The sequence below is a fragment of the Cololabis saira genome, chromosome 5 (assembly GCF_033807715.1).
Source record: "Cololabis saira isolate AMF1-May2022 chromosome 5, fColSai1.1, whole genome shotgun sequence".
NCBI classification, from domain to species: Eukaryota; Metazoa; Chordata; class Actinopteri; order Beloniformes; family Belonidae; genus Cololabis; species Cololabis saira.
The window spans coordinates 27,735,682-27,762,649 of NC_084591.1; the positions used below are offsets into that span (position 1 = coordinate 27,735,682).

General features: G+C 39.9%; 1 protein-coding gene across 3 annotated transcripts in view; it reads left to right on the plus strand.

The window, feature by feature from the left end:
• The window catches only part of abcc8 (ATP-binding cassette, sub-family C (CFTR/MRP), member 8), a 71,085-nt gene that overhangs the window by 22,279 nt on the left and 21,838 nt on the right, over positions 1-26,968 (plus strand). For 2 of the 3 annotated variants that reach the window (XM_061721436.1, XM_061721437.1), the window contains exons 7-19: positions 5,756-5,944; positions 6,947-7,111; positions 8,316-8,471; positions 12,543-12,677; positions 12,898-13,060; positions 13,760-13,800; positions 14,212-14,357; positions 15,654-15,768; positions 16,039-16,158; positions 17,091-17,163; positions 17,264-17,369; positions 25,981-26,013; positions 26,828-26,866. In XM_061721436.1, the coding sequence (XP_061577420.1) occupies positions 5,756-5,944; positions 6,947-7,111; positions 8,316-8,471; positions 12,543-12,677; positions 12,898-13,060; positions 13,760-13,800; positions 14,212-14,357; positions 15,654-15,768; positions 16,039-16,158; positions 17,091-17,163; positions 17,264-17,369; positions 25,981-26,013; positions 26,828-26,866 (1,481 nt within the window). Of the gene's footprint in view, positions 1-5,755; positions 5,945-6,946; positions 7,112-8,315; positions 8,472-12,542; positions 12,678-12,897; positions 13,061-13,759; positions 13,801-14,211; positions 14,358-15,653; positions 15,769-15,978; positions 16,159-17,090; positions 17,164-17,263; positions 17,370-25,980; positions 26,014-26,827; positions 26,867-26,968 lie in introns of all 3 variants that reach the window. The other variant, XM_061721435.1, reaches the window with a different exon arrangement.

The window sequence follows — 26,968 nt, forward strand, 5'->3', positions numbered from 1 at the left end:
ATGGAAGTGATAATGTGAAGTGATTAAAGGCGGAACTGCTTGTTAACAACGCTCGACTTGTATCCGGGAGTCTTGAAGACAGCGGGACGTTAATATGCCACTGATCAGCATCAAGAAAACCACTCATTACCTAGACTGCCATCAATGGACACATTTCAAGTGTACTACTTACCAGTTTACTTTGCATACTGTGACCCAAATATCTTCCAGTTATGAGTCGTATGGAAACTGCTCATAAACACTGTCTCATACGCAGTGGTGGACAGTAATGGAGTAAATTTACTTGAGTACTGTACTTAAGTACATATCCAGAGGATTTGTACTTTACTTGAGTATTAGATTTCTTTGGTACTTATTACTCTTACTTGAATACATTTCCAAGACAAATATTTTTACTTTTACTCGAGTAAATTTCTAGGAAGGCTGAAAAGTGCTCGTTACTTTCAGGTCTGCTCTTTTTTCTTCTTCCCTAAAATCCTATTGGACACAAGCTGTTTTTGTCAAAGGAGGAGACCTATCACAGTGCACGCTCTCCACTGGGATGTACGTAAAGCGGAAATACGTCAAGCCTCCTCAAAACGATACCGCCAAAGTAGCCTGCGTTTGTCAAGACAGAGCCGCAACAAGTCAAGACAGAGCCGCAACAATGGCTACGCCTGCGTCAGGAGAAGAAAGTCAATCCGCTGAGTCGTCTGAGTCTGATAATGAGCCGGACTCGGAGCAGGGACTTTCACAAAATCCTCGGCCGTATCTTAACTCAATGTTTGAGTTCGACCGAGTAAAAAACGAGGGCACAGACAAACCACAGACATTTATTTTCAAATGTTTATTGTGTCTGCCGAAGCAGAACTACCTCTCTGCTTTCAACAACTCAGCATCGAATTCTCAGAAACAAGAGTTAAAAGATCCTTAAATTAATTTTAAAAAATATAGTAATTTACTGATGTGGAAAATAAGAAATTTACTCTTACTCTTACTCTTACTTTTACTTAAAGTAAATTTAAAAGCATTTACTTTTGGATACTTAAGTACCTTTAAAAGCAAGTACTTTTCTACTCTTACTCGAGTAATATTTTGACTGAGCTACTTTTACTTGTAACGGAGTACATTTTGATCAGTAGTATTTGTACTCTTACTCAAGTACTGGGGTCGAGTACTCTGTCCACCTCTCATACGTGATTGTAACGCTGTATACCACTTATATTATATTATATTATATTATATTATATTATATTATATTATATTATATTATATTATATTATATTATATTATATTATATTATATTATATTATATTCAGGGGTGCACACAAGCCGGTACTCAAGGGCTGGTCTACTGCATGTTTTAGATGTTTCTCTGTCTTCAACACACCTGATTCTAATCACTGGTCGTCATCAACATGTCATCAAGGTTTACACAGCTCTGTTGGTGACACAGCCTTGTCTATCAGGGTTGTGTTGAGGCAGGGAAACATCTAAAATGTGCAGTAGACTGGCCCTGGAGTACCGGCTTGTGTGCACCCCTGATTATATTATATTATATTATATTATATTATATTATATTATATTATATTATATTATATTATATTATATTATATTATATTATATTATATTATATTAAATTTCATTACATTACATTACATTATATATATTTCATCACCAAATCATATTTAGTAATGCTTGAAACAATGCAGCAATTATACATTAAACAGAGCAGAAATAAGTGGCTGTAACTGTTCCCTTGCCGTGTCAAATCCGACACGGCACACTCACACACTCTGGTGCCACGTTGCTGCTTTAAATACTTAGTTGTCTCTTCGATGAATGTGTACCTCCTTGATTTGTGGGGTTCTCTTCGTGGCGTCATGCCATCTTTGAGTAGTTCACATGTAATAACTGAGCGCTGAGCTCCAGAGAGCTTATTTCCCTCCGATCAGGGGGAAATCAGAGGGAAACAGAATCTGACTTGCAATATTTATTATTAGTTTTTCCTATTTCTGAGCATTCATGCTGATTATTTTTATGTTTATCAAGTCAAACATAAATTAAACAAGATAGGACAGCTGCTCTTGTTTTTCAGTGTAATGATTGTCATCAGATTGTGTATTTGGATCTTTTTCTCAGACAAATAAATCAGGTTTTGAGAAAGACTGCTTGGCTCCCGATGGTCCAGTTTGTTAGTTTATCTAAATGAATCACATGATCGTCTCCACTGAACAGCTTTGTTGGTGCCAGTCTGACATGCGCCTGAAGTGGCCTGGGAGTTTTTTTCAAAGTTAGAATAATTATTAGTCCTCATTTTGTGATGATTCAGCCTGGTCTGAACTGGGACTATTCAGATTTATTTATACGTCCCAGATTGCATCACTTAATGGTGTAAACAGGAAAATGTTACGCTGCCTCAAAGGAGCACGTACTGTACTGTTTCCCAACAAGAAGTTATTTTTTATTGGTCTTTTCATTTGGTGTTGTAACTATATCTTGTACATTTTAAGAACCATTTGATCGGTGTTACAGAGAGATTATTTATAATCTCTCTGATTATAAATAAACTGCATCTTATAAAGATGCAGTTTATAATTAAACTGCATCTGCATTTTAAGGACGTCATCTTAATCAGTGTATTTTTAGTGTTTTTCTCACCTATGTGTGTGAGATAATAGCTCAAGATGAAGGTTAAACAGGGAATCAGTGACCGAGTGCTGCCTCATGTTTTCTGAATTTGATTGCTCTCTGTGTTGTCTTTGCCTTCCTGTGTCTTGGTGTGTTCCGCTCCAGAAGCGTTTACTACGACATACCTTTACTGTGAAGGTATGTTGAGAATCATTGTGGTTCTGGATCAGACTTGTACAGGAGGTGTTTTTGTCCATTTGTTTGAACAAAAATGTTGGGTGATTGTTGTGAGTGGTTCTCTTTTGTCATTCTGTGCACCTCTGGGGTTAAAGTCTGGGAAAACTGGACCGCTGCAGTAGACAACCATTCTGTGGTGAATTTACCCCAAAGTTTCATGTCTTGCTGCATCACCTAGTTTCTACTAAACTGCAACTAGTGGACAACCACCCGGGCATTATGCTGGAGGATCATTGTAACATTCATTTTCACCATAATGATGCTAAATGGTCAAGGCCCTGAGGCAGCAAAGCAGGCTCCAGTCATGATGCATGGTGGTGTTCTGCCACAAGCACTTTGCCTTTTCAGTCTCTTAGCAGACTCACGATAAGAGATGTTTGCCAGTTCAGTGGTGTTTTTAAAGCCTTTATGGACGACTTGTGGGCTCCTTTTGATTCTGTGTTGTGCCTTAGGTTTCATGTACGGTGGATTTCCGCTTCCAGGAGCAAAAGACACAATACTAAGCTTTCTAATCTGTGAACTGATGGATATCTCAACAATTTGCAGAGATTTCCTTTTTGCGAGGCATGGTTCACACATGGGTCAGCAGATGCTTGAACAGCAATCTCGAAGTGTTTGTGTGCCTTTTATCAACAACAGTACCTCTAAACCACACTTCTAAACTCAGTTTATTAACTGGACTCTGTGTGAAAACCGTTGAATTTCTCTGTGGGTTTACGCACTTTATCTTCCAGGTCTGTGTGAATGTTTAATGACTATGTTCAGTAGCTACACAATAAATTATAATTGTTTGTTTTCATGTTGAACAAGTTGTATCTGCTCGTTTTTGTGACTTAGATGAAGATCAGATCACATTTGACGGTAAATTGAATGCAGTTATGTGCCAATTCCATGCAATCTTTTTCTTGGGTCTGTATTTGAGAAGCTCCCCCGTCGTGCATTATTCTTCCTTTCTTGCTTCTCAATCTCGTTTTTTGAGCGCGTGTCAGGGGTCAGAGATGAAGGGCCTCCTCCGGAAGGTCATTGTTTTCCAGTATTTAGAAGGTCACCTGTGATTCGTCTCTGCCGCTTGTGCATCCGGTGTGAACGCAACTCCACTTCCTCCCGGCAGGAGCGAGAGATGAGAGACGCTGAGAGATCCCAGTGGATCTGTGGGGAAGGAGTGGTGTGTGTGTGTGTGTGTGTTTTGTGTGGGCTGTGGCGGGGCAGGGATGCATTTAGAAGACAGTTCAGAGACACTGGGTCATTCTCACTGTACTGTGAACGAGGTGACATCTCGACCCCTGCAGGGGTGAAAGCACTGCGCTTCATGGGAAGCTGCTTGGACTGAGTGTATGAGAGAATGAAACAACGCGCTTCCCAGTCGTTTGAACCTGATGAAGAAGAGAAATGAGCATGTCCGCGTGCGTAAGTGTGATGCACTCATCCACACATGTTACGCACGAGTGTGGCAGTTCAATACAAGCTCAAGCGGAAAGATGGGAATGCATGACAGCGGTCACGTCTGTTCTCACAGTTCTCAGAGTGACTCATTGGTCACAGGGATGAGCACACACACAGACACAGACATGCACACACACACTCAAATGTAGAGATGTTTACAACACTGTGACAGTCCAGATGTTTTCCTCTGTCATTGCAGAGTGACATCAGTTTTGGAAATATATAAAGACCATAAAGGGATTTCTACTGGCTGAAAATGTCCCTCGTCTACGATAATCCCAGCCTGTCTGCTCCTGTCCGGCTCTGCATCACTGCACCACGTTGTCAGTCTCTTGCATTAATGTGGACAAACTTTTGCACACTCTTATTGACATTGTCGTGTCAGATTATTGATTTTTTTTTTAGATATTCCTTTATGCACATGCTTTTCAGATCCCGGCACAGCATCTCTTATCAGGTTAAATTCGGGGCTTTGACCGGGTCATTATAGATTTGCTGCTGCACCTTGGATCATCAAAATGTTGCAGAAGCCAACATCAGCCAAGCTTGAGCTTTTGAGAGGAGACCTTGTATTTACCTCTGTTGTACAGACGAGTCTAGGGAAAACTTAGTGACCCCAAATATGGAGCCCGCTCTGCAGGGGTGCGCCCACATACAGGCAAACTCCACACAGGAAGACTCCTGCTGGGATTTGAACTAAAACCATCTTTATCCAATTAGACATTTAAAAAAAAAGGTAAAATAAAGAAAAGGAGGCATTGTCTCAGTGCTCATATCTTTACGCATCAGCTACAGTATAACACATTAGCACCTATTACACTCATCACCTGTTTATTTTAATTCTGTGATTTACAGATCGCCACCCCCCCCCCAAGACAACAAAAGAAAAACAGATTTAGCAAGTCCAGCTCTTCAAACTTGAGACTCTTTCTTGGATGTCAGCCTTTGTCGGGTCACTGGTTCCTGTTCTGGGAGACTGCTGTGGTCAGCTCTTTGATCCACTTGTCATTGGTGTGATGTGATGACTCTCTCTTCAAAAGCCCAGAGTTTGTTATATTTCTTAAGATGTTTTCTCGTCGTTGAACCTTTCCGCTGCTCTGATCTCTGGCTTGCTTCTCTTCTCTCTTGATCTTAGCCTCTGGCAGTCTCCACCGTGGAGGAGGCTGCTTCTTACGCAGGACGGATAAGAGACTCCCACAAAAAAGACTCTTAGAAAAATGCAGCTTCTCTACAAAGATAAAAAAAATCCACTTGCTCCTATCTTCAGCAATAGCTATTATTGTTATATTATGGAGGCGTTTGCCGTTGATTCATCCGTTGTAATTAAAACTTTACTTTCTATGAATTGAAAGCTTAAAGAATCATTCAACAACAGACTTTTACTCAATTCTCCTCAGTGGATTCGGCATGCTGATATTGTCACTTTTTCTGTCTTCCTGTCTTTCTCTTTTGAATCCCCTCTCAGAGGCCTCAGGGCATCGCACCCCAAGGTCCGAAGTGGATCTGGCAGGCCCTGAGGAAAGCATTTGGCAGACCTCTCATCCTGAGCATCACATTCCGCTTCCTGGCGGACCTGCTGGGCTTCGCCGGCCCGCTCTGCATCTCTGGCATCGTGCACCACATCAGCAAAGACAATCGTACCATTCAGCAACCGGTGAGGCCGTCGACAGACAGAACCTGCCATCCTCAAGACGAAATAGCATCGCAGAAGACATAAACCTCCACTGTGTTTTTGCTGTGCAGTTTTAATAATGAAAATGCTCTCTATCTGAAAGATATTTCCATCAAAACTGTCTAAAAATACAGGTTGAAAAATATTAATTTTAAACAATTTTGTTCAAATGAAACTTAGAATAGAGGCTTTAGAGTATTCAGACAGCAGTTGGCTGGCCTCACTTGGCCTCCTCGTGCCTCTCAGAGGTCACAGCTTGGTGAGACATTTACGATGCTCTACTTCCCAGTAGACCCGCCTGGTGGTGAACTAATTTAAGCCTCTTCAATTATTTATGACTTATTGCTGCTGGAGCTCTTTCATAGTCCTTTTTTTTCAACCTACGTTCCACTCAGGGCAGGCATCCGATCAGTTACTGCCAAGAAATGGGCCCTCAAATATCAAAAGCTCATTTAAGAATCATAAAAACGTCTCATCGGTAGACGCTCTTGACAGCAGGTGAGTCTGCAGCCATAGAGGACTGTAAATAGGCCTCTGCAGACAACAGCTGCAGCAAATGGCTCTGTGGATGGTAAATTAATATTTATTTCACAGCCACAATGATGGAGACTGAAACATTTCAAGAAATTTCTTCTATGCTTGAGGTGCATTTCTAATCAGAGACCTGGAGACTCTTTTGGCAGAATTAGCTCTGCCAGACGCAGAGGTAATTGATGCTTTAGGGAGATTTTGTCAGCCTGCAAAAAAACCTAAACCTATTTCAGCTGTGGAGGCACTGAACTCAGCTAAAGTTAGAGTCACAAAAACGTTGAACCCTATTCTAGAAATGTAAAACCGTTTAAGTACGGATACTATGACCCTTTGTGAAGCGATGAGCAAGAGAAAGCAGTCATGAGGGGTTCAGCTTGTCCCTCAGGTTACTACCTGGCTAACAATGATTAGTCACTCTGTATATTTATCTCTCTCTCTCCCCTGTTCTTCTAGACGAAGCTTCTCGGCATCTATTTCATTTCCTCCAAGGAGTTCCTTGAGAATGCATATGTACTGGCGGTGCTACTCTTCTTCACCCTGCTCCTGCAGAGGACCTTCCTCCAGGCCTCCTACTATGTGGCCATTGAAACCGGCATCAACCTGCGTGGGGCCATACAGGTGCTATATCTGAGAATCTTTTTCTTTAAACCTGTAGAGACCATTGTTTACAAGAATTTCCTAAAATGCCAATATTGATTTCTTTCTTAGTCTCCAAAGAATTTAAATCACAATTGCTAATTGCTGTTATTAAAGGCAATAAGGGAAGGGAGGCAGGTTTTACGGTGTGGGTGGAGTCCAAAAATACTGGAAGAGGGTTTCATTTCATGATAATCTTAGTAATGTCATTAGCTGTTGGGAGTGTAAAGGTTGAAAGTGAGGACGTGAAGGGAGCAGAGAAAGCTGCTATGGATGCACCAGGGGCTGCACTGAGCAGTTGGTGGATTTTTTTTCTGTTTCAGAAGTGAATAAACACATTAATGAATTGCAACATGAGGTTGAGTAAAGATGTTGTGGTAGGGAGTCAGTAGGTTGAAGTAATTTGTTTACTGTGGCAAACAGGACCCTAGGGTTTCCATCGCCAGCGCCAGTAAATCCTGAATAGTAGATTAAGTGGTGGAGAGAGCGCTTTCATAACGGATAATGTAGGAGTTCAGCAGATCTCTATGAAGGGTGGGTCCAGTCTTTTTGTATAATCTCTCCAGTCGACGACTCTTTGCTTTCATTAAACGCAAACCAAGGTGCAGACTGAGTAAAGGTAACAGTTCGGGATCTGAGTGGAGTCAGGGTGTTGAGAAAACCAACCAGTTCATCAGAAGAAGAGAGAGTATTAGCACAGGAGAGACGGTCAATACCAGCAGAGTGTGATGATAAATGAAGGTCCTTAATGTTACAAAACGAGACGGTATGTGATGGAGAAGATGTGGAAATCGTTAGATTAGCAGTAAAACAGATGAGTTTGTGGTCAGAGATTCATTATTTATTAGGATGAATCTGTAATGTTCCTGTCTATAAACATATAATGTTTGAATCTTTTGGTAAATGTTTCCCCCGTGTGATCAATAATATGACAGTGATCATAATAATAACATTCAGCTACATGAATATCTACTATATGTAGTTTTTTTGTAATGTTGTAGGGTTCAGTTTGACTATTTAGAAGGGATTTGATGTTGAACTTTGATATAAAAATAAAATAAAGAGATTCCATAAGCCCATTAAAACTATAAAGGTGGTTTTAGTTGTGAGTTTGAAGTCACTGAAAATAAAGTTACCAAGTAATTTGTTATGTGTGATGCTTTAGTTTTCTATGTCCTCTCTTCAGACAAAGATCTACAACAAGATCATGCGCCTGAGCACGTCCAACATGTCCATGGGAGAGCTGACGGTGGCTCAGATCTGTAACCTGGTTGCCATAGATACCAACCAGCTCATGTGGTTCTTCTTCCTTTGTCCCAATCTGTGGGCCATGCCAGTGCAGGTAAGAAACCTGCTTTCCTGCCTTCAGTAAGTGGAAGTCGTGGGAGATGTATTTTTTCCTAAAATCAATCATACCACAGAAATGAGATATTTTGTTCTGAACATTGGTGACAGTGGGCAGCAGCGTGTTGTCGTTCATCTGTTTCGTGTTGCATAGATGTGCTACACAATCATGTTCAGATGAGATGCTAAGTGCAGTGGTGCTTCACATGGCTGTAATTTAAGATGAAGGGATGATGGTATAGCTTTTGCTGCTCTGGTACGTGCACATATAGATGTAAAGCAGCAGACTGTTCCTCCACCCAGCCCGTTTACATTGTTAACTTGAGACCATATCATTTGTATGTCCACAGCATCTGTCTCCCAAACAGGAGAAAAGTTGTGCTAAACTTCAGTGACACTCAGCAAAATATGCGTTGTGCATTTCATTTTTCATTAAATATTTTTAAAGTCAATTTCCTTCAAATTAGAAATATCCACATGTATTTTTAATGATCTCTCCCATAAACAAAACATGGGGAAGACGCTCAAACTTTCGGATGGATGTACAACATATTTGGTTACAATAAAGCAGCCCAAGCAGACCCAGTCCTGATGAGTTTAGTCAATGATTTGACCTCTTCTTCAAGGTGTTGGATGTCACTGAGGTCGCCCCCCAATCCCCCCTGCAGGCTGCTGTTACAGCATGTTTCCTCTCCTTATCCTTGCTCCTTATCCTGCAGCCTCCCGTGTTTGTTTGGTCCTGTCAGACTCAAACAATAGGACAAAGCTCTCGATCAAATAGGAAATAAAGGGAGACCTGAAGGTGTTTTGGTCGCTGGGAGAATTAAAAAGATGTATTGCAATGTGCAGTTACATGCACGCCTGTGCCTCCGTCATTCATCAGCAACACGACCCCAGAAGAAATTAGAGCAGGAAACAATTTGGTGTCATTAATCTCACACGATTTCAGCAAAGCGATTAGCTCCTCTTGGAGCTGAATTATCGGAAGAAACCTTGAATAATTCAACCTGATATTGTACATGTTAATTTATCTGGCTTATTGTCTCATTAATGTTCAACTGTGTCATATTTACCTGCTGGCTCTTTCTTCCATCCAACCAAAATACAGGCAAAGTTATAGTAGGAAAGTACTAAAAATATCTGGAAACAATTTTTATGATATTATAAACATTTCACTCAGGCCTCAGGCTTTCAAAACTGTGGTAATAATGATTTATTTGAGACTGAAAACATTAGAATAGTTATAACATTTTAGTTGTGATGGTGCAAAAACCTTCATTTTTCTTTACATTTTGATTCAAACTGAAGTGATTTACTATCCTCAAACTTGATTCTAGCTTGTAAAGGCTTTTGTTGGCATCTTATATTGTGTTTGGAGTAAAAACAAAAACAAAAGTCTTTATCTGTTTAAAGCAGAACATCCTCTCCTAAGGACAGATTTACCTCTTACTTTGAATTTGAAAGGGTACCAAGCAGATTATTATGGAAAAAGATGAGAGAAATTGCTTCCTTTTGGCTTAAAAACAAAACCAACTCATGACACCCAGTTTTTAATTCTGTACTTTTAAGTCATAGTCTCTCCCAGTTTAACTGCAGACACAAAAATGTGAGGCTCATCAGTATTTAGGAGGACAGTGATGCGATTTGTCGTTGAAAGTGGTGGCTCACAGGCTCTGTGAGCCTGCTGAGATCTCAGATGTTCATCCACATCAGTATTCTCCATCTGCACATCTGCACACCTCGAACTGTGCCTGAATCTATTGTGCTTGATCCTGAGCGACTCTGACCTTGAGGGGATGTGCGAGTCAGCCTTTGAAGTTCACCTGTGATCAAAGACACGGTCTGGTTTTTCTGTGGCTCTTTATCTTAACTTTTTTCCATTTAAGATGCAGGGTTAACGTCATTTGGACCTGTACAAGAAAAGGGATGGTGATATTTTATTTGCCTTTAGAGACATAAGAAGTATCGCTTCAGAGTAGTTTGTAAAAGACTCTTTAAAGATGCATGAACAGTGGAGTGCCTGTGAGGTGCTGGCTTTTGTAATTCCATGCACAGGGAGACGAAAAGAAGGAAGCGGTTTTACTTAACTGTGAGTGCAACCTATGACCATTAAAAATAAGTGCTAGCGGTTGGTTTCGGATCTTTGCCGGACAGTGCCGTGAAATAAACAGCAACATCTGCAACGCAGCATCGAAAGCAAGCTTCGGGCTTTCTCAGTTAGATGCAAAAATGAAGGATGAATACCAACAAATCAACGATGCAAAACATGAAGAGTCTCGAACTCGCCAATGATGAAATACCAGCAAAAGAAATGTAATGTCTGCATTAATTTAACATGCATTTTCCATTCCATCCTACGTCCATCCATTCCATCCTACGTCACTTTTTGTAAAGATTCATATCCGGCACTTTTTAATCCTCATATTGTACATTTCTGTTTATTTCTGTTATACATTTTACTTTATTCTATCTCTTAGTTTATCTCCATATATTTGTTTGCTTTTATATTATTATTTTTATTTTTATTTTTACTGTATTGCACCAATCACCACAACAAATTCCTTGTGTGTGTTAACAAACTTGGCAATAAACCCCCTTTCTGATTCTGATTCTGATTCTGATTCGTTCCCTATTTATTTCTGACTTGAGGATTCAACTCAACAACTGCTCTGTGCAAACCAAACAATTGACCTCTGATGTCTAAAGGTGACATTCTCAAAGTGTTATAATTGCATTTACAGTAAGAATATTAACATATGCTGCTTTTCTCTGAGTACAGCTGTTTTATTCACTTTGGTTTGTCAATTCAATTCAATTCAATTCATACTTTATTAAAGACACATCTTGAGAAGAGGTCCATAGTACCATTAAAAAACATTATACATATAACATACACGATATAAAAGACAACAACCTATGATATAAAAGACAACAACAAAAGACTAAAAAACAACAGTGACACAAAAAGAAAACCGTGTCAGGCGCAAGTGTACAGACATGAACGCCAGTGGTTCCACAACGTGGATGTGAACCTGACTGAGCTGAGTGCAGGATTTGTTAAGCAGGTGATAATGCTGTTTATAGAGTTAGATACTCTACATATACATTTGTACATCACCTTCCGTAGCACAGCAGCACAGGTTGGAACTCCAACCTGTGCTGTCACTTTGATCTGGACAAATTTTCGCCGTTTTACATGTGTAAAGTAAGGATAATCTGCAATTACAGTGGTGCACTCCTTACACCCTTACTGTCTCCTCAGAGAGAGTGGTCCTGAGCGCTGTGTGCACTGTGAACCTTTTTAAATTAGGTGTGCATAATGTGAGGAGCTGATGGAAGCGGTGTGGGGGTTGGTAGCTTACATGGCTACATTAGTCCCTCGGGGGAAGCTGAGCTAAAGAAGAATACCCTATCCCCTCTGCCATCGCCCATCAGCCACCCTAACTGTAGTGGCACACATTACTCTGTGGCCCATGGCGAGGTTATTAAATGTCACATCCATTTACTTCTGGTTTGTGGGTCCTTTCAAGAGCTGACACCCCATCAGTGTGATTCTAATAACAGCGGGTGGAGACCAGTCGTGGACAGGCTGATATGTCCTTTATTGCCCCTATGGACCTTTATGGGCAGCGTAAATATGAGGAGGATGCAGAGAAATTCGGAGCAGCTGAGGTGGAAGAAAACGTATTTTTTGAAATCAATGTTTAATCGGGCTCATTCTTAATTTATCGTTCGATTTATGAAGCGTGACCGGCATAAATGGATTTGAATCCTGAAGCCGTTTGTTTCATTCCTTCACTTGTCAAATTTATTGCTGCATATTTCAAGCTTTTAAAAAAAATTCCTTCACCACGCTGTAATTTAATCCATCTCAGCATCTCCTGTCTTGAATAATTTGCTTGAATAACATTTTCTTGCTTAGATGCTGCTGCATCATTATGCTCAGAACCATAAAGCCCTGTAGACCTAGACTAATATTGCTACGAGGTCACTGGGATGCAATGTGTAAGAGCAAAACCTCTGAAAATGTTACATACCTCTCACCACACACTTTCCTTCCCTCCCTCAGATAATCGTGGGAGTGATCCTGCTCTACTACCTCTTGGGAATCAGTGCCTTGATTGGTGCGACTGTCATTGCTGTGTTAGCACCTGTGCAATACTTTGTGGCCACGAAGCTGTCCCAAACACAAAAGAGCACTCTGGTAAGTATCGTGTGACTGGATGTTTCTCCTCTAAGTAACATGTTTCCTTGAGGACTGAAAGCTTTGATTTATCCAGGCAAAACTGCCATTTTGCACCTGGTATAAATCCATCCTTCCTAAAGTCAAACTGTCTTCTTGACTGCTCCTGTGGTTATCTTTGGGTCGTCTTCATTTAGGATAGAAGCTCGTGATTTGTCAGATTACGGTTTTCTACTTTCAGGAATACTCCAGCGAGCGTCTAAAGAAGACCAATGAGCTCCTGCGAGGCATCAAGCTGCTGAAACTGTACGCCTGGGAGCAGATCTTCTGTGACAGTGTGGAGGAAACCAGGGGCAAGGAGCTCACCAGCCTGCAGGCGTTCGCTCTTTATACGTCCATATCCAGTATGTCACTTTGATCCTTCTGCATTTAATATTTAACTTTACCATTTCCAGTGAACTCATGTAGGAGGGAGGATAAATAATGTTTTACAGACACCACTCATAGATGCATACGTTTATTTCTCATTTAGCTAGGACTCCAGAGCACAATGTTGTCAGTCAGTACTGATTAATTTTGTCCTCCTGGTCTTCTCCATCACTCTTATTGTTGGGAAACAGCAGCAGCAGTTGGCTTGGCTCCAGTCCTCCGTATAGATTGTGTCCGATGTTAAATCAATAAGTCTATTGTAAGACAAGCATTAAATCAGGAGTTCTCTATTTAAGTTTTTCTAAGATGAATGAGTCACGGGAGGCACTTCATTGCAAGAGCATCCTTTTTTACGCCTTGACATTCATGGAGACTGAGGAACCTATTCCAACCAAGCTTTGAGATTGCTTCAGAATTTACAACAGGAGAGAAAAATAGGAAACTAAAAGGAATGACATGATACCCCGACAATTTTCAAACTGCTGGGACACAAACTAGTTTTAGTGATGCAGATCTGACTCTAAAACCTGGGAGCTGCTGACATTTTTTATTCTACAGTAAAAGAAATATATGTTTTACACAGAGATCAGTGACTGTCCTCTGAAAATATTCTGAAAATCTGTTTTTTACACTTCATATTTATATTTGCATATTAATTAGTTTTCTGCTTCCAGTTTTCATGAATGCAGCAATCCCTATTGCAGCAGTGCTGACAGTAAGTTCTTCTATTTATTCTTTTTTAAATCAACGGTGCAGATTTGATATTAATCTCTGTCCAAGGAGCAGCCCAATGTCTTCCTCTCCACGTGAAGGACGGAGCAGAGACGGTGCGAGGCTGTCTGATTATTAGACAACATTTCACAGTGACACAGGAGAGGACATTTGGATGGCTATGCACTAAATCCTGCCTGTATTAATAGAAGTCTTTCAACTCTGTTGACTGTAGTTGGGGAAAATCAGAAAAGTCAGACAGATAGTAATGGATGAGACACTCCTGAAGGGAAACAAACGACTCGTTTTTGGTTTGACCGCTGTTCTCAGACAGCCACTCCAGTTAACACGTCCCAGGAAGTGTTCGTGAATGTCACACTAACCCCGTCATTCTGTCCTCACTGTGCTCCTGCAGACATTCGTGGTTCACGTCCACATCTCTGAGGATGCTGATCTGTCTCCAGCTGTGGCTTTCGCCTCTCTGTCTCTCTTTCACATCCTGGTCACCCCCCTCTTCCTCCTGTCCAGCGTGGTGCGCTCCACTGTCAAGGCTCTTGTGAGGTGAGAAGCAAACTAACAAACTAACAAATACAGATGAACAGAGAGCCTCTGCTTTATTTTGATTGCCTATTGTTAAATAAATATCTGCATCGGTGTACGGTGGGAGGGTTAAACCGAAACCACAGAAAACCATCATTATTAGAAGAACCACCTGACGTTTCCTGCAACAGATGTGCATGATTGGATCATGTGACCGTCACATCTCTGCCATTTTGTAAACTGGGTTCTGACATTAACATTTATTTATTTATTTATTTATTTATTTATTTATTTATTTATTTATTTATTTATTTATTTATTTATTTCATTTATTTATTTCAGCCATGAACCTTACAGTTCCTCTGGCAACTGAAAACATCAGTTGTAGCTAAGTTATAGAGCTGCAGATATCTCTGCGATACGGCCACTTCTGTTTTCCCATCATCCCTCCAGCTCATTATAAGACCTTGCTCAGTGGATGTGGGCGTGTCCTTCTGCGGGGCATCTGGGATGCAAATATAAGATGTATTTTTAAACTTACATGTTTTCTTCATCCAAGGTAACAAGTGCTAGTAGAACAAATGTCTTACATCCCTGTATGTGCCTCTGTATCATCACAGGCTGAAGTGGTGTATCATGCATGAGTAGCCTTACATCTCTCCCAAATTGCACATTACACGATTGCTTTAGTTGTGGATATCCGTGCCCTTTCACCATGTTGCTATCTGCAGCACTAAAAGACCTAATTTTGATGTGGATGGTTATGAAATATGCCTGTTATCCCCAGAGAAGCCTATTTTGAGAGATTTGACACATTTAACTGTGTCTGCAACCAGGAAAAATACCTCTCAGTCAGCCTGACAGCCTGACAGCTCATCCCCACCCAACATGATGAAATTGGTTCCTTGGAGTAGAAAATGGATTTGATGGGAGCGAAACAAGAAAGCAGTGCTGTTCGACTCAGCAGGGAGGTGTTACAGTTACAGCTCTGTTAACATCATTGCTGTTTTGCTCTTTTCTGTTTTACATGTATACATTGATATAATTAGTGCCAGCTGAGATCAGTTTCAGAACAGAGAGAAGCCTATTTTAGTTCCTATTTTAGAAAAGGAAATCAAAGCAGAGTGATTTTTATCCAGAGTGAGTGTATCTGACAGAGGACAAAAAATGATGAAGCACATTCTTGGTAACCCAGTGATTTCCCAGGATCGTGATGTTAATAAAAGCAATGAAAGTTTTTTTTGGCATGTTGGTCTAATCAGGGTTGGCTTCAGTTTCAGCTCATGTTCAGCTCAGCTTTTCTTTTTCTTCCTGCAGTGTTCAGAAGCTCAGTGAGTTCTTCTCAAGCGACGAGATTGGAGATGAGTACGAGCCCAGAGCAACATTATCGTCTGGCTGCAGCAATCACAACCAAAATAGGTACCAGGCTGTGGTACGTACATGTTCATGTCATTGCACTGATCACAGCAACGAGGGTGGGAGGTTCCTCAAGAAAAGTGCTGCCAATATTTCTGCCTTCTGTAACGTGTCAAAGTGTCTCAATTAGCTGTGACTAATGGCATCATTCTCCACCTGACCGTCCTCTTGTCAACATCACTGGTCCTCCTTTTGTCGTGTTGGTCGTTGTTCAACCCTCCTCCAGTCATCCTCTAAAACTCTCCCTACGTCGACTTCCTCCTCCTTTTTCTCCCGTTACCTCCAGCCTTTGAAGGTGGTGAACCGGAAGCGCCCTCCGAGGGACGACTGGAACAACTACAGCTCTCAGGGGGACCCGGAGGGTGACGGGCCCTCCCAAGATGTGGACCGGGACATCTGTATCAAGGTAGTACTGAGGAAGCAAAGGTGTAATAATCAGGAGCAGTGATGCACAAAGAGCTTTGATAAAAAGTAGTTGGACTGATGAGGTAGCTTTAGCACAGGCTTTAAAGAACAGAGAAGCATGACGCTTGCTTTTTTTAAAATCTTTCTGATGAAAATTACTTTTAATGATTTAATGGTAGAAAATCGCCTTTTGCCTCCAGTTCTTCATTCTGCCTCAATCTCATCAGCCAGTTCTGGGCTTTAAAGATTCATTTGCAAATGAATTACCCTTAAGTTGTTATGTGGACTCACATATACTCTCGGGGTGTACGATGTTATTTTCCTCCTGTTGTTTTCTCTGAAATTAAAACAGAAACAAAACAAGCAGCTCCTCCTGCCAGTGCCAAATATTATACCTCCCTGTTTCCAAAGGGTTGGGTCTCTTTAAAACAAACACAATGTAATAATTTGGGAAACTTTTAAACATAGCCGTATTTACTTGAGGTTTAGTTCAAAAACATTACTGAAAGTTGCAAATAAGAAATGAAATTGTTTTATTGTGAACTATACATGACATTTAAATTGACTCAAGTCAAATATGTTTAGAATCTATTTTCTTGCGTAAAATGCTAAATTAGCCCTTACTAAAAGAGTTTATTCATGGTCTTGTGCTGTTTCTGTTAAATATGAAGCTGAAATGAAACTCTGTAGACAAAACTTTCGTGAAGTACAATGATTCTTTAGTATTTGGCTGCGTGTTTGGCAGTAATTTGTCTGCTTAATTACTTCATAGTCGGTCACACAAAGGATAACTTCAGACATCATTCCTCACCTGCATGACATGAATAAAACACAAGTCGTGCGCACATTTCTGTAAATTTCACATGTTTCTTGCCTGATAAAGAGTGTAGTTGACGTATCTGAAGCTGTTGCACATGTTGGGTTTTTTTTTAGATAACTAGCGGTTATTTCACCTGGACGGATGGAGCACCTACGCTTTCCAATGTGGACATCAAGGTTCCTTTTGGTAAATATCAGGCAGCAACACAAACACTCTGCTCTATGTTTATCTGTTTCTCTCGTTATTAACCAGCAGTATTACAGCCACTCCCTCTTTCGTCTCCCAGGTAAGCTGACTATGATTGTGGGCCAGGTGGGCTGCGGGAAGTCGTCGCTGCTGCTGGCGGCACTGGGAGAGATGCAGAGAATCTCGGGAACGGTCACCTGGAACAGGTCAGGGTTCAGTATTTTAAAGGTTAATTTCATTATAGTTTCACTGGTTTGAATAACTGGGCTTACATAGCTTTCTGCTCCTGGGTGAAAACTTTTGGGTGCTCCTTATCAGAGATAGCGTGTGTGTTTTCAGGGGACAGTGTGTCCACTTAGTTTTATAATTTATATTTAATTCATATTTATTATAATTTATATAATTCTATTTATTTATAATCCCAATATAGTTTCATTTCCTTTAAAATATACTGCTTTTTGTTTTTCACGCCTGTCTCGTGTTTCTAAACTGATGAAGTGTGTTGTAGTTTGATTTAGATTAAAACGACATAGATAGAAATTCCAGATCAACACAGTTTAGATGTTTGAAACTAAAGTAAGATTTATGAACAGATTAGATTGGCAGTTTCAAAAATAATTCGTATGTGTAATATATAATGATATAGATCCATTTATTATATGGTTTTGTTAGATATTTACTGTCTTTAGTAAAAATAAATAAATAAATAAAAGTAGGGTAAGCGATTTCTGGGTGATGTAATGTCTGTTGATATTTAAAACAAGACATCAACAGCATACGGAGAGCTAGACCTTCTCCCCACCTCCTTCTGGTAGATCCTGATCCTCAATGTTTGTTCTGATTTGGTGGATCAGGATTGTTTCCAGGGTTCTGAGCCAGGACTGTTGTAGTTCAAGTGCTTACTGGGTACTCATCGTGTTTACTAGGTGTGTTTCTTTCTCCTTTGTGTGGTGATTTGTATTCAGATAAATGTAAAATACACTTCCAACAACACATTTTTAAACCTTCATGGTATCATGTGATTTGTTTTGACTGTGACTGGAAAGAGTTCCTTTAGTTTTTGCATTGTTGTTGTAATTGTTTTTTCATCTAGATATTCATCATGATGTCTCACCTGGGGAGGATTCAGATGTTGTTACTGCTCTAAATTGATGCAAAACAGATTTTTTTTTTTCCAATGTTTGTTTTGTCTTACCTGAAAAAGCAACGATGGTGTAGAAATATGCCACTGATTCTGGGTACACAGAGCAGACCTGAGGCAGGACCTGGGAGGTCTGGATGGCTGATATGGCAACAAGTCTCCAATGTATGTTGGTCCTAAACCAGTGCAGTGATTTATAAACTAACAGAAGTATTTTAAAGTCTATTCTCTGAGGTACAGAGGGCCAGTGTAAGAGCCTCAGAACTAGAGTGATGTGGTCCACTATCTTAGTTCTAGTTAGAACCCTTGTAGCAGCATTCTGGATCAGCTGTAGTCTGATTGACCTGTTAGAGACTGTTGCGGTTATCAATTTGACTGAAGATAAATGCATGTATGAGTTTTTCAAGATCCTGCTGAGACGTCCATCCTTTCATCCTGGAGATGTTCTTCAGGTGATGGGAGGCCGTAATTATTTTGATGTGTCTCTGAAGGTTCAGCTCTGAGTCAATGACTAGAACAAGATTTCGGGCCTTATCAGTGGTTTCTAACTGAAACACCTGAAGTTGTGTGCTGACTCTTAAACACTCTTCCTTCAGTCCAAAAACAACTACTTCAGTTTTGTTTGCATTCAGCTGAAGAAAATGATGGCACATCCACTCATTGATTTGTTCAATGCATCTATCAACGCTTGTATCCGCTCATTGTCACCTGGTGACATTGTAATGTAAAGTTGTGTGTCATCTGCGTAGTTATGGTAACTTATCTTGTTGTTTATTATTATCTGAGCTAGAGGAAGCATGGAGATGGCAAGTAGGGGGGGTTCTAGGAAAGAGCTAGTTGTCCTTTAAGTAAGACAAGTACTGTGCCAGAAAGTCCGACTTGGGTTTCCAGTCTCTTTAGTAATAAACCATGGTCAATGGTGTCAAATGCTGCGCTGAGGTCCAATAATCCCAGCACTGTGGTTCTTCCACAGTCTGTACTTATGTGGACGTCATTGAACACCTTGACAAGGGCAGTCTGTGCTGTGGTGACACGGTCTTATGTTGTAATATCTGCAGCCGCAGTTTCTTGGCTCTTACGCAACAGAAATGTATTATTTTACCTGGTTGTGTTCTTTGCTTTTCAGTGATTTTTGAGTTTTTCTGAAAATGTATTATCATCTCGATCCAGTTGTGGATGAATTCTTGTGAGACCCAGAAAACCAAAACCTTATAATACCTTATTGGACTTATAAAAGCAGACCATTTTTAAAACAGTACAGCTCTAAGTGACTCCTCTTGTCTCGACAGATAAATTCAATGAGTCATTCCTCTATCTAAATATCTCATCACAAGCTCAGGATTGCATTGCAGTCAGTTTCCTTGTATCTACAAAGGTTAATTGATTATAGCTCTGTCCTTGGCAGACAGACAAGCTCTTCCTGCACCGATGCCAGGGTCACAAGGGCACTCCCGCTGATTTTAGGCTGGAATAAATACCCTGCCGGGTGCCAGAGACTCGCAGCTATCATGTGTCTCTGGGAGACTGTAGATCAGAGTAGACTTCGACCTTCTGACGGACTGACACAAACAATCAGAGACGAGTTCTTGTTGCCACCTTGTTTGTTGTTGTTCAGCCGTTTTTCTGTCAAAAACCTTGAAGCTACAGTTCACCTGGTTGACAAGCTGTATTTTGGGAAAAAGACACCAGTTTTGCACGCCGTTTGGGAGAACATAACAGAAGATGACAAAAACTAGTTGAAATCAGAAACATTGTTAAAGCAGCTTAGAGTAAACGTGTAGTAGAGTGAGTGTGTGAGCCTGTCAGGTTAAATCTGAGGGTGATGAATCATCTCCCCCTGATGGTTTTCGTGATACCCCCGCCCTGTCATAGCTCACCATGTTCTGTTTGTCCCAAGTGATCTATTTTAGTCACTTGACAAAACTGTCTCACAGTGAGGACAGTTTGTCAACTGTTTAGGAGCTCTGAATCACATCACACAGCCGTCATCAGCAGATACTTGTCCATTCATGCCTTGTCTTGCCTTGCCTAGTTTATTTCTATAGCATAATTCAAACAACAAGGGGATTCAAAGTGTCTGGTTTAAGGATTCCTGTTTAAAAACTGTATAAAACCCAGAGTTTTTATTTGATTGTATTTCATTTATTTTCTATTGTCAAGCAGGAACACAGCTGATGTCCAGAAAGAGGAAATGCTTCACACTAATAATGCTGGTATTTGAAAAGGCGGTAATTCCTGCCTTTGTAGCTGCTGAACTTCAGACACCTTCATCACATAGACCCTTTTACAACATCCATAGCGTTCCATCACTAAGAGTTAACATTCAATTTAATGATTTCTCAATTTTTCTTGAGTTAAAATGTATTTTACACAAGAAACTTGTGTTTATTTGTCTTTGTGCTCCAAAGTTTTCTAAGTTTAATACTTGTACGGTATAAATACTATTTTTAACGTGCAAGAATCATGTATTTATTGCTCATGAAAAGAAAGTTAAGATAACATCTTTTAATTAGTGGTGCTCCCTTTACTCTTAGACTTCTAAACCAAGAAACAGCAAATTAAAAGCAGTGTGGCTCTGATAGGATACAGTCTGGGATACAGGCGACTGAAAATATCTCTTATATGCAATTTAATTTCAAGTTGAATTACTTTCATTTTATTTGTATAGTGACAATGCAAAACGGTAACAGAGGTTCGTTAAATTGTGATCCACGTAAACACAGTCCAGTTCAAATACAATGCAATTACACACCAATATAATTCTTTATAATTGCAATGATAAAATACCAACTCATAATAAATAGTGATGTTCAGAGAGCCAACAGACGGCTTGAATTTTCCCTTTGTATCAAACCCACATTGGTGAGCCCACGAGGGCACAGCCGTGGAAAGCAGGGACAGGAAGAAACCTCCAGGAGGAGCAGGCTCAGGAAGAGAAGCCATCTGTCTTATCCAGCTGGGGACCAGAGAGCCATACCAAGAAACTCAGAGACACTAGACCTTGGATACCTGCCATGAGGCAAATAGAAAAAGAGCGAAAGTAATGGTAGATACATGTGTATGCGAGTAAAGAAATGCATCATGGGAGATCCCTTAGCAGTTAAGTGGACCAGCGCTAGCATCCCACATGTAAACACAAGAGGAACCTGGTGAGTGAAAGCGCCAGGAACCTGAAACTGCATGAAAGGGGAAATGTGGTCATGTTTTAAATATTACATTGGAGCTAAAAGGCTTTTATATGAGAAGAAAATAAATTTGATAGAAAGAAATTTAGAGAAGAAATTTCCGCTTTGTATTTGGCAGTAAGCTGAAATTGAGAGGAACTTAAGAGCTACAATTGCAGAAATGCAACAACTCCTTCTCTAAACTCCTCAATCTCATTCAAGTTTGACAGCACGAAATAAGAGATGATTTTTTATGTTTTTAAGACAAGTGTGTATCCAGCTAATTAAGGGTTGTCACCTGGCCTCATGGTAAGTGTAGCTGAGTATTGAACAGAAATAAAGACTTACACCATGCTTCCTAATACTACTGTAAGCATATATAAGGTGAAAAGCGTTCCTATTGCACAGCCTGTAATCATTTTGGGTGACACAAACCTATTTGAGGCCCCTGGCAGAATGTCAGCAACTTTCGCCAGATCTGTATCTGTGCGACAGTGTTTTATAAATCCTGACTAAATCCTTGTGTTTTTTTTCTTGTTTTTTTGCAAATGGTCACATAGCTTATGTTTATCAGTTTTAATAGAACTTTAGAAATAAAGTTTAGATTGGATGCAGATTAATAACTGGCTAACATTAAGGTTTTGTCGAGGTAGGGTTTAAATACACCAATATTCAAAGTCTGAGGCATGTTAACCTGTCAATACAAATGGATTGATCAGATATATGGGAAAGCTTATGAAGGGCAAAAACCCCTTGAACAGGTTGGGATGACATCTATACGCTGATGGTTTAAATCAGACTGTTATTGTTTATACAGTAGGTTCGAGGACAGAGACAGTTCAGAGATAAATTTGGTTCAACAGACTTTTAAAAAGGCGACAGTTTCCTGCATCATGCTGGCATGATGAAGGAAAGGAGGTTCACTTCAGTCACCATGGTCACCGCAGTTTCATTACAATCCCACACCAAAACATAAGGCACATTATGGTCACTTTTGAACCCCCCCACCTGTCCAGCTACAACGGGAGTCTACCAGCGGAGCTGACCACGCCCACACACAGGGACAGCCAATCAGCGTCCACTTCAAGGTGGGACTGACTGTTGTTTTCCACCCACAACTGAAGCACAAGAAGCCCACTGCACAAATACAGATTACAAAATAAAGGCAAGTCGCAAACATAAAAGTAAAGTTAGAGATTAAAAAATAGATTAAGCGATTAAAAAACATAACACGCTAAATATTTCGCTGTAATTTATTAATCGCAATTAACACCCTAATTTGACGCCTTTAGTAATAATTGCTGTTGAGATACGGGACAGACGACTCATGTGAGCAGTATTGTGCTCATTCATGCGGGAGGGTTCGTTCTCATATATTGCTAGAAATGTCTGGATCTTCTCTCTGTCAGTAAATTCCGCTAGGAAAGTAGTTTCATTTTGGATATTGGACAGACATACACTGTCTCCACTGACTTCTTTAGGGACCGTCAACAAACCGTCAACAAACTGGTATACCATCAATATTGCAGATGATTTTTCAGTAGACTAGCCTCCATAAAATCCAAGCAAACCACTCCCAACCCATGTTGAATTGCTCTAGTAAGGCCCCAAATAAAACACATTTCTTTGTAGTATAGGATGGTATAGTTATGTAGTATTTGATGCCTCTTGAAATTTTAAATAGCTTTACACAGGGAAAATTGATTTGTTTTTAATCAATAGCTTTATATAAAACACACCTTTGTTCTGCATATGTGAAATTAAGAAGTTCACATGTGAAATAAACACAGGATTGATGAAAATAGGAAATTGAATTAAAATAAAAAGGGCTTACTCTGACAATGTTTCAAACAGGGTTTATAGCTCCCTCAGAAGACTTGAGATAGAGCAAAACACAGACTTGAGCCAAGAAGCAGAATTACAAAGTTACATTAATCCTTTCATGCACAAACCTATATAAATAGATGGATGAGGTTATTTTCTTAAGGGGTTCTCTCGTATTTTGTTGCACAATTGTTCAGTTTATGCTTGATTACAGGTCGAGGTTCCAAAGCAACATAATATGTTTCAAGTTCTTCTTTTTTTAATTACTACTTATTTATTTTGTTTATTTCATAGGTATAGAATAGAGTGCAAAACAAAACAAATGCAATATAAGCAAGTAAACTGTACACAACAAAAATTAGCAAAAAAAAGTAAACATAAATGTATATATATATACACTATAAGAAAAGAGTGAATGGGAGAATAGAATAAAAATTTACATGAATGGGTGGAGGAATATTGCACTTGGATGGGTGGAAGAATATTGCACTGAAAGGATGGAAGAGTAGTGCACATAGATAGGTAAGGAATATTATTGGGACATTATGGACAGGAAATAGAAAAATATTGCACAGTGTGAGGTATAGATTTTCATTTCAGGAATATCATCTCAGATTCAGATTCAGATTCAAAAAAACTTTATTTATATTTATATATATATTATATTTATAAGGAGCATGACGTTGAAAGTACCGAATAAAAATATAAAATAAAATGAATGCAGATAAATAAGGCATGTATCGTATGTACAAACAGAGAATATATAAAATATAAAAATATAAAAAAATGTAAAATAGAGTGACTGTAGTGGTATAAATATAAAGTGTCGACAGTGAATGTAAACAATGTAAACTAACAGGAGTATGGAGTTGTCCGGGGGGGCGGTCTGTGGATGTGGGGGATGGTGTTTAGCAGCTGGAGTTAAAAAGCAGAGTAGCTTTTGGGACAAAGGTGGCTCTCCCATTCAGGATATACACGCTGGACTCTCTTATCAAAGTTATGTACTAAATTATGAATTAACTTAAATTACATATTAATCCTAGTCTTGTTTACATCTCAGTTCTTCAACTCAACCCACATCAAACACTGATATAACGATTGAATTGATGCAAAAGCCCATGAGTAGGACATGGCCTTCTGCTCATGTAGTTCACAATCCACAGATGGTAAAGCTCTTGAATCGAATTCTTGATTGAATTTCTCCTCTGGGAGATCAATAAAGTCTTCTATTCTATTCTATTCTATTCTATTCTCTTCTATTCTCTTCTAGTCTTTTGGTTGTTTTGTTTTTTTAAAGATAACACATTTATTTTCTTTTGTGGCTTTTACCTGCCAGGGTGTAGGTGTAGGTTAGGATACAAACCCAGAAAACAGGAGGGCAGGAGTACATTTATCAACAAAAAACTAAAAATCAGCTAATCACGTTTATTGTCAGGATAACCTGCAAATTCAAAAACTTAAAATGAAACAGAGGTTGAGCAGAAGGAAGCAGATGGTGAGCACGGGAGGACACGAAAACTGACAAGAAGAGGAAGAGACAGAGCAATATGTGCACATGTGCATCCCCAGGATGACAGGTGACAACAGTCAGGACAGGAAACCAAGAAAACCAAGAGTAATGGAAACGATAAACTCTTGACACTACAACCTTATCCATTGCTGACTGTGGGTCATTAGTATTAGGGAGGTGGTCCAGGTCTGGCATCGTGAAGGGGCTGCTGCTGATCCTTTAATCAAATCCACCATGAACCCCAACCCCCCCATCAGAATATTCTTTACATATCTGAAGTGGCTCCATTCATTCCTTAAGTCTCTGCTGGAACTAACTATCTCATTAATCATTTTGCTTTGCTTTTTATGAACTGGAATAGGATCCCTGATCTCCTCTCCTTTACTCCTGATGTTGTCAGTGCAGATTTCTTCTGAGACCACTCCAGGCGGCTATATCAGTCTGTGTTATTATTCCCTGCAGGATTGCTACCGTTATTTTTACATAGCACATAAATCTCTTGCAACACTTGGAAACAAGATGCATTTCTCCTGATACATAAATAATAATGGTCTTTGGATATGATTATGTTAATTGTCTGCAGCGTCTATTAAATAAACAAACTTAACCTGACTGAACTCAAGTTTTGAGAAAAGCTAACAAACTAAATCGTAGATTTCCCTTCTTGGGTGCCGTTTTCTCAATTCCAACAAAACGCCCTGCTTCCTCCCCGTCCTTTTCAGTAGAGTGTAACAGCTGTGTTTACAGTTCAAGTGCAAGAAGTCAGAGCATCTTAAATATCAGACACCACTTATCTCCCTGACAGCTGTGCTCTCCGGAGCTGCAGTAAACTGGAATAACTCGGCCTCCACCCTCCGGTTGTACTCGGATGTGTCTGGAGTCACCTTCTCAGAAGGACTTTGAGAGGTGTCAACTTAGCAAAACTAAAAATACCCAGTCGTTTCTACTGAGCGAGTGCGAAGCGGCTCTCATGCATGTTAACAGTTTTGTACATGTGTGTTAGTGGTGAGTTCTTAATTAGTCAAGAATAAAGTTGGTACACGTGTCAACATGAATAAACAGGTTTCACAAATTTGTTACCTGTTGTTAACTATTGAAACATGTCCATATTAGTTGCAGTATATATGTAGATGATTTAATAATCCTTTAATATTTTGTTTTTTTTTCTTATTTTGCAGCTTGCCAAACCTTGAGTCTGAGGCAGATGAAAGGTAGGTCCTCTGCATTAACATAGCTTAACTCATTTGTAATAGGTCCAACATAAAGTATAGGTAGATTATTTTAGCATTATTTGTTACAAAGTAAAATAACATTTAAATATAAGATAAAACACCTTATAACTGAAGAACTTAAGTAAAGTTATCTCAAAACTCATCAAGCATTAAATATTTATGTTTAATTTGACTGATGCATCAGATTGACAGCATAGTGTCAAATGGCCTCAGCTTTTCCTCTTCAATAAGTCATCACTGACTCTTCACTTAAGAAGAAAAACTGGATCTATTTTGAAGCTTTTTATTCTTTTAGATCTATTTGCATGTTTCACATGCTTTACATGTCCATGATGAGTTCATGTGGAGCAGCCAGCCTTACTTCACAGTTACTGGGCTACTACCCGTGAGAGGCACCTATGAGGGATGAGCAGGGATATGAACAAACATCACACTCAGACCTGGTGTTGACGTGCTAATCTCAGCTCTCGGACTCAGGCTCTCGGAGAACTGCTTTCGTCAGAGTCCAAATGGCTTCGCGCTGATTGCCATATCAGCAAATAACAGGAAGAAAAGCTGGGAGGGGGCGAGATCCGGTTGTTATTTTTAGGAATAATAAGATGACCGCTAATGATGGACGTGTTCATGAAGGGCAGCAGTCGTGGCTTGTTTATGTTTGGACTGCTGAACACTCGCATGATTGCCATAGTGATGTTGGAGTATCTTAGTTTGTGTTTGTGCTTTGTTAATCATTACAGGAATATGGTGAAGTCTTTGTTATATTGTTAGCTAATGCATTCTGTGTATTTTGCAGTCCCACAGACAGAGAAGCACCAAGTGACGGAGACATCAGGTGAGACACGCCAGCCTGTCGCCATGGAAACACACGACCATTAACAGCCAGGCTTGAGGTTATCTAGAAATCCACTAGCTTTTCCCCCTTTCCTCCAAATTC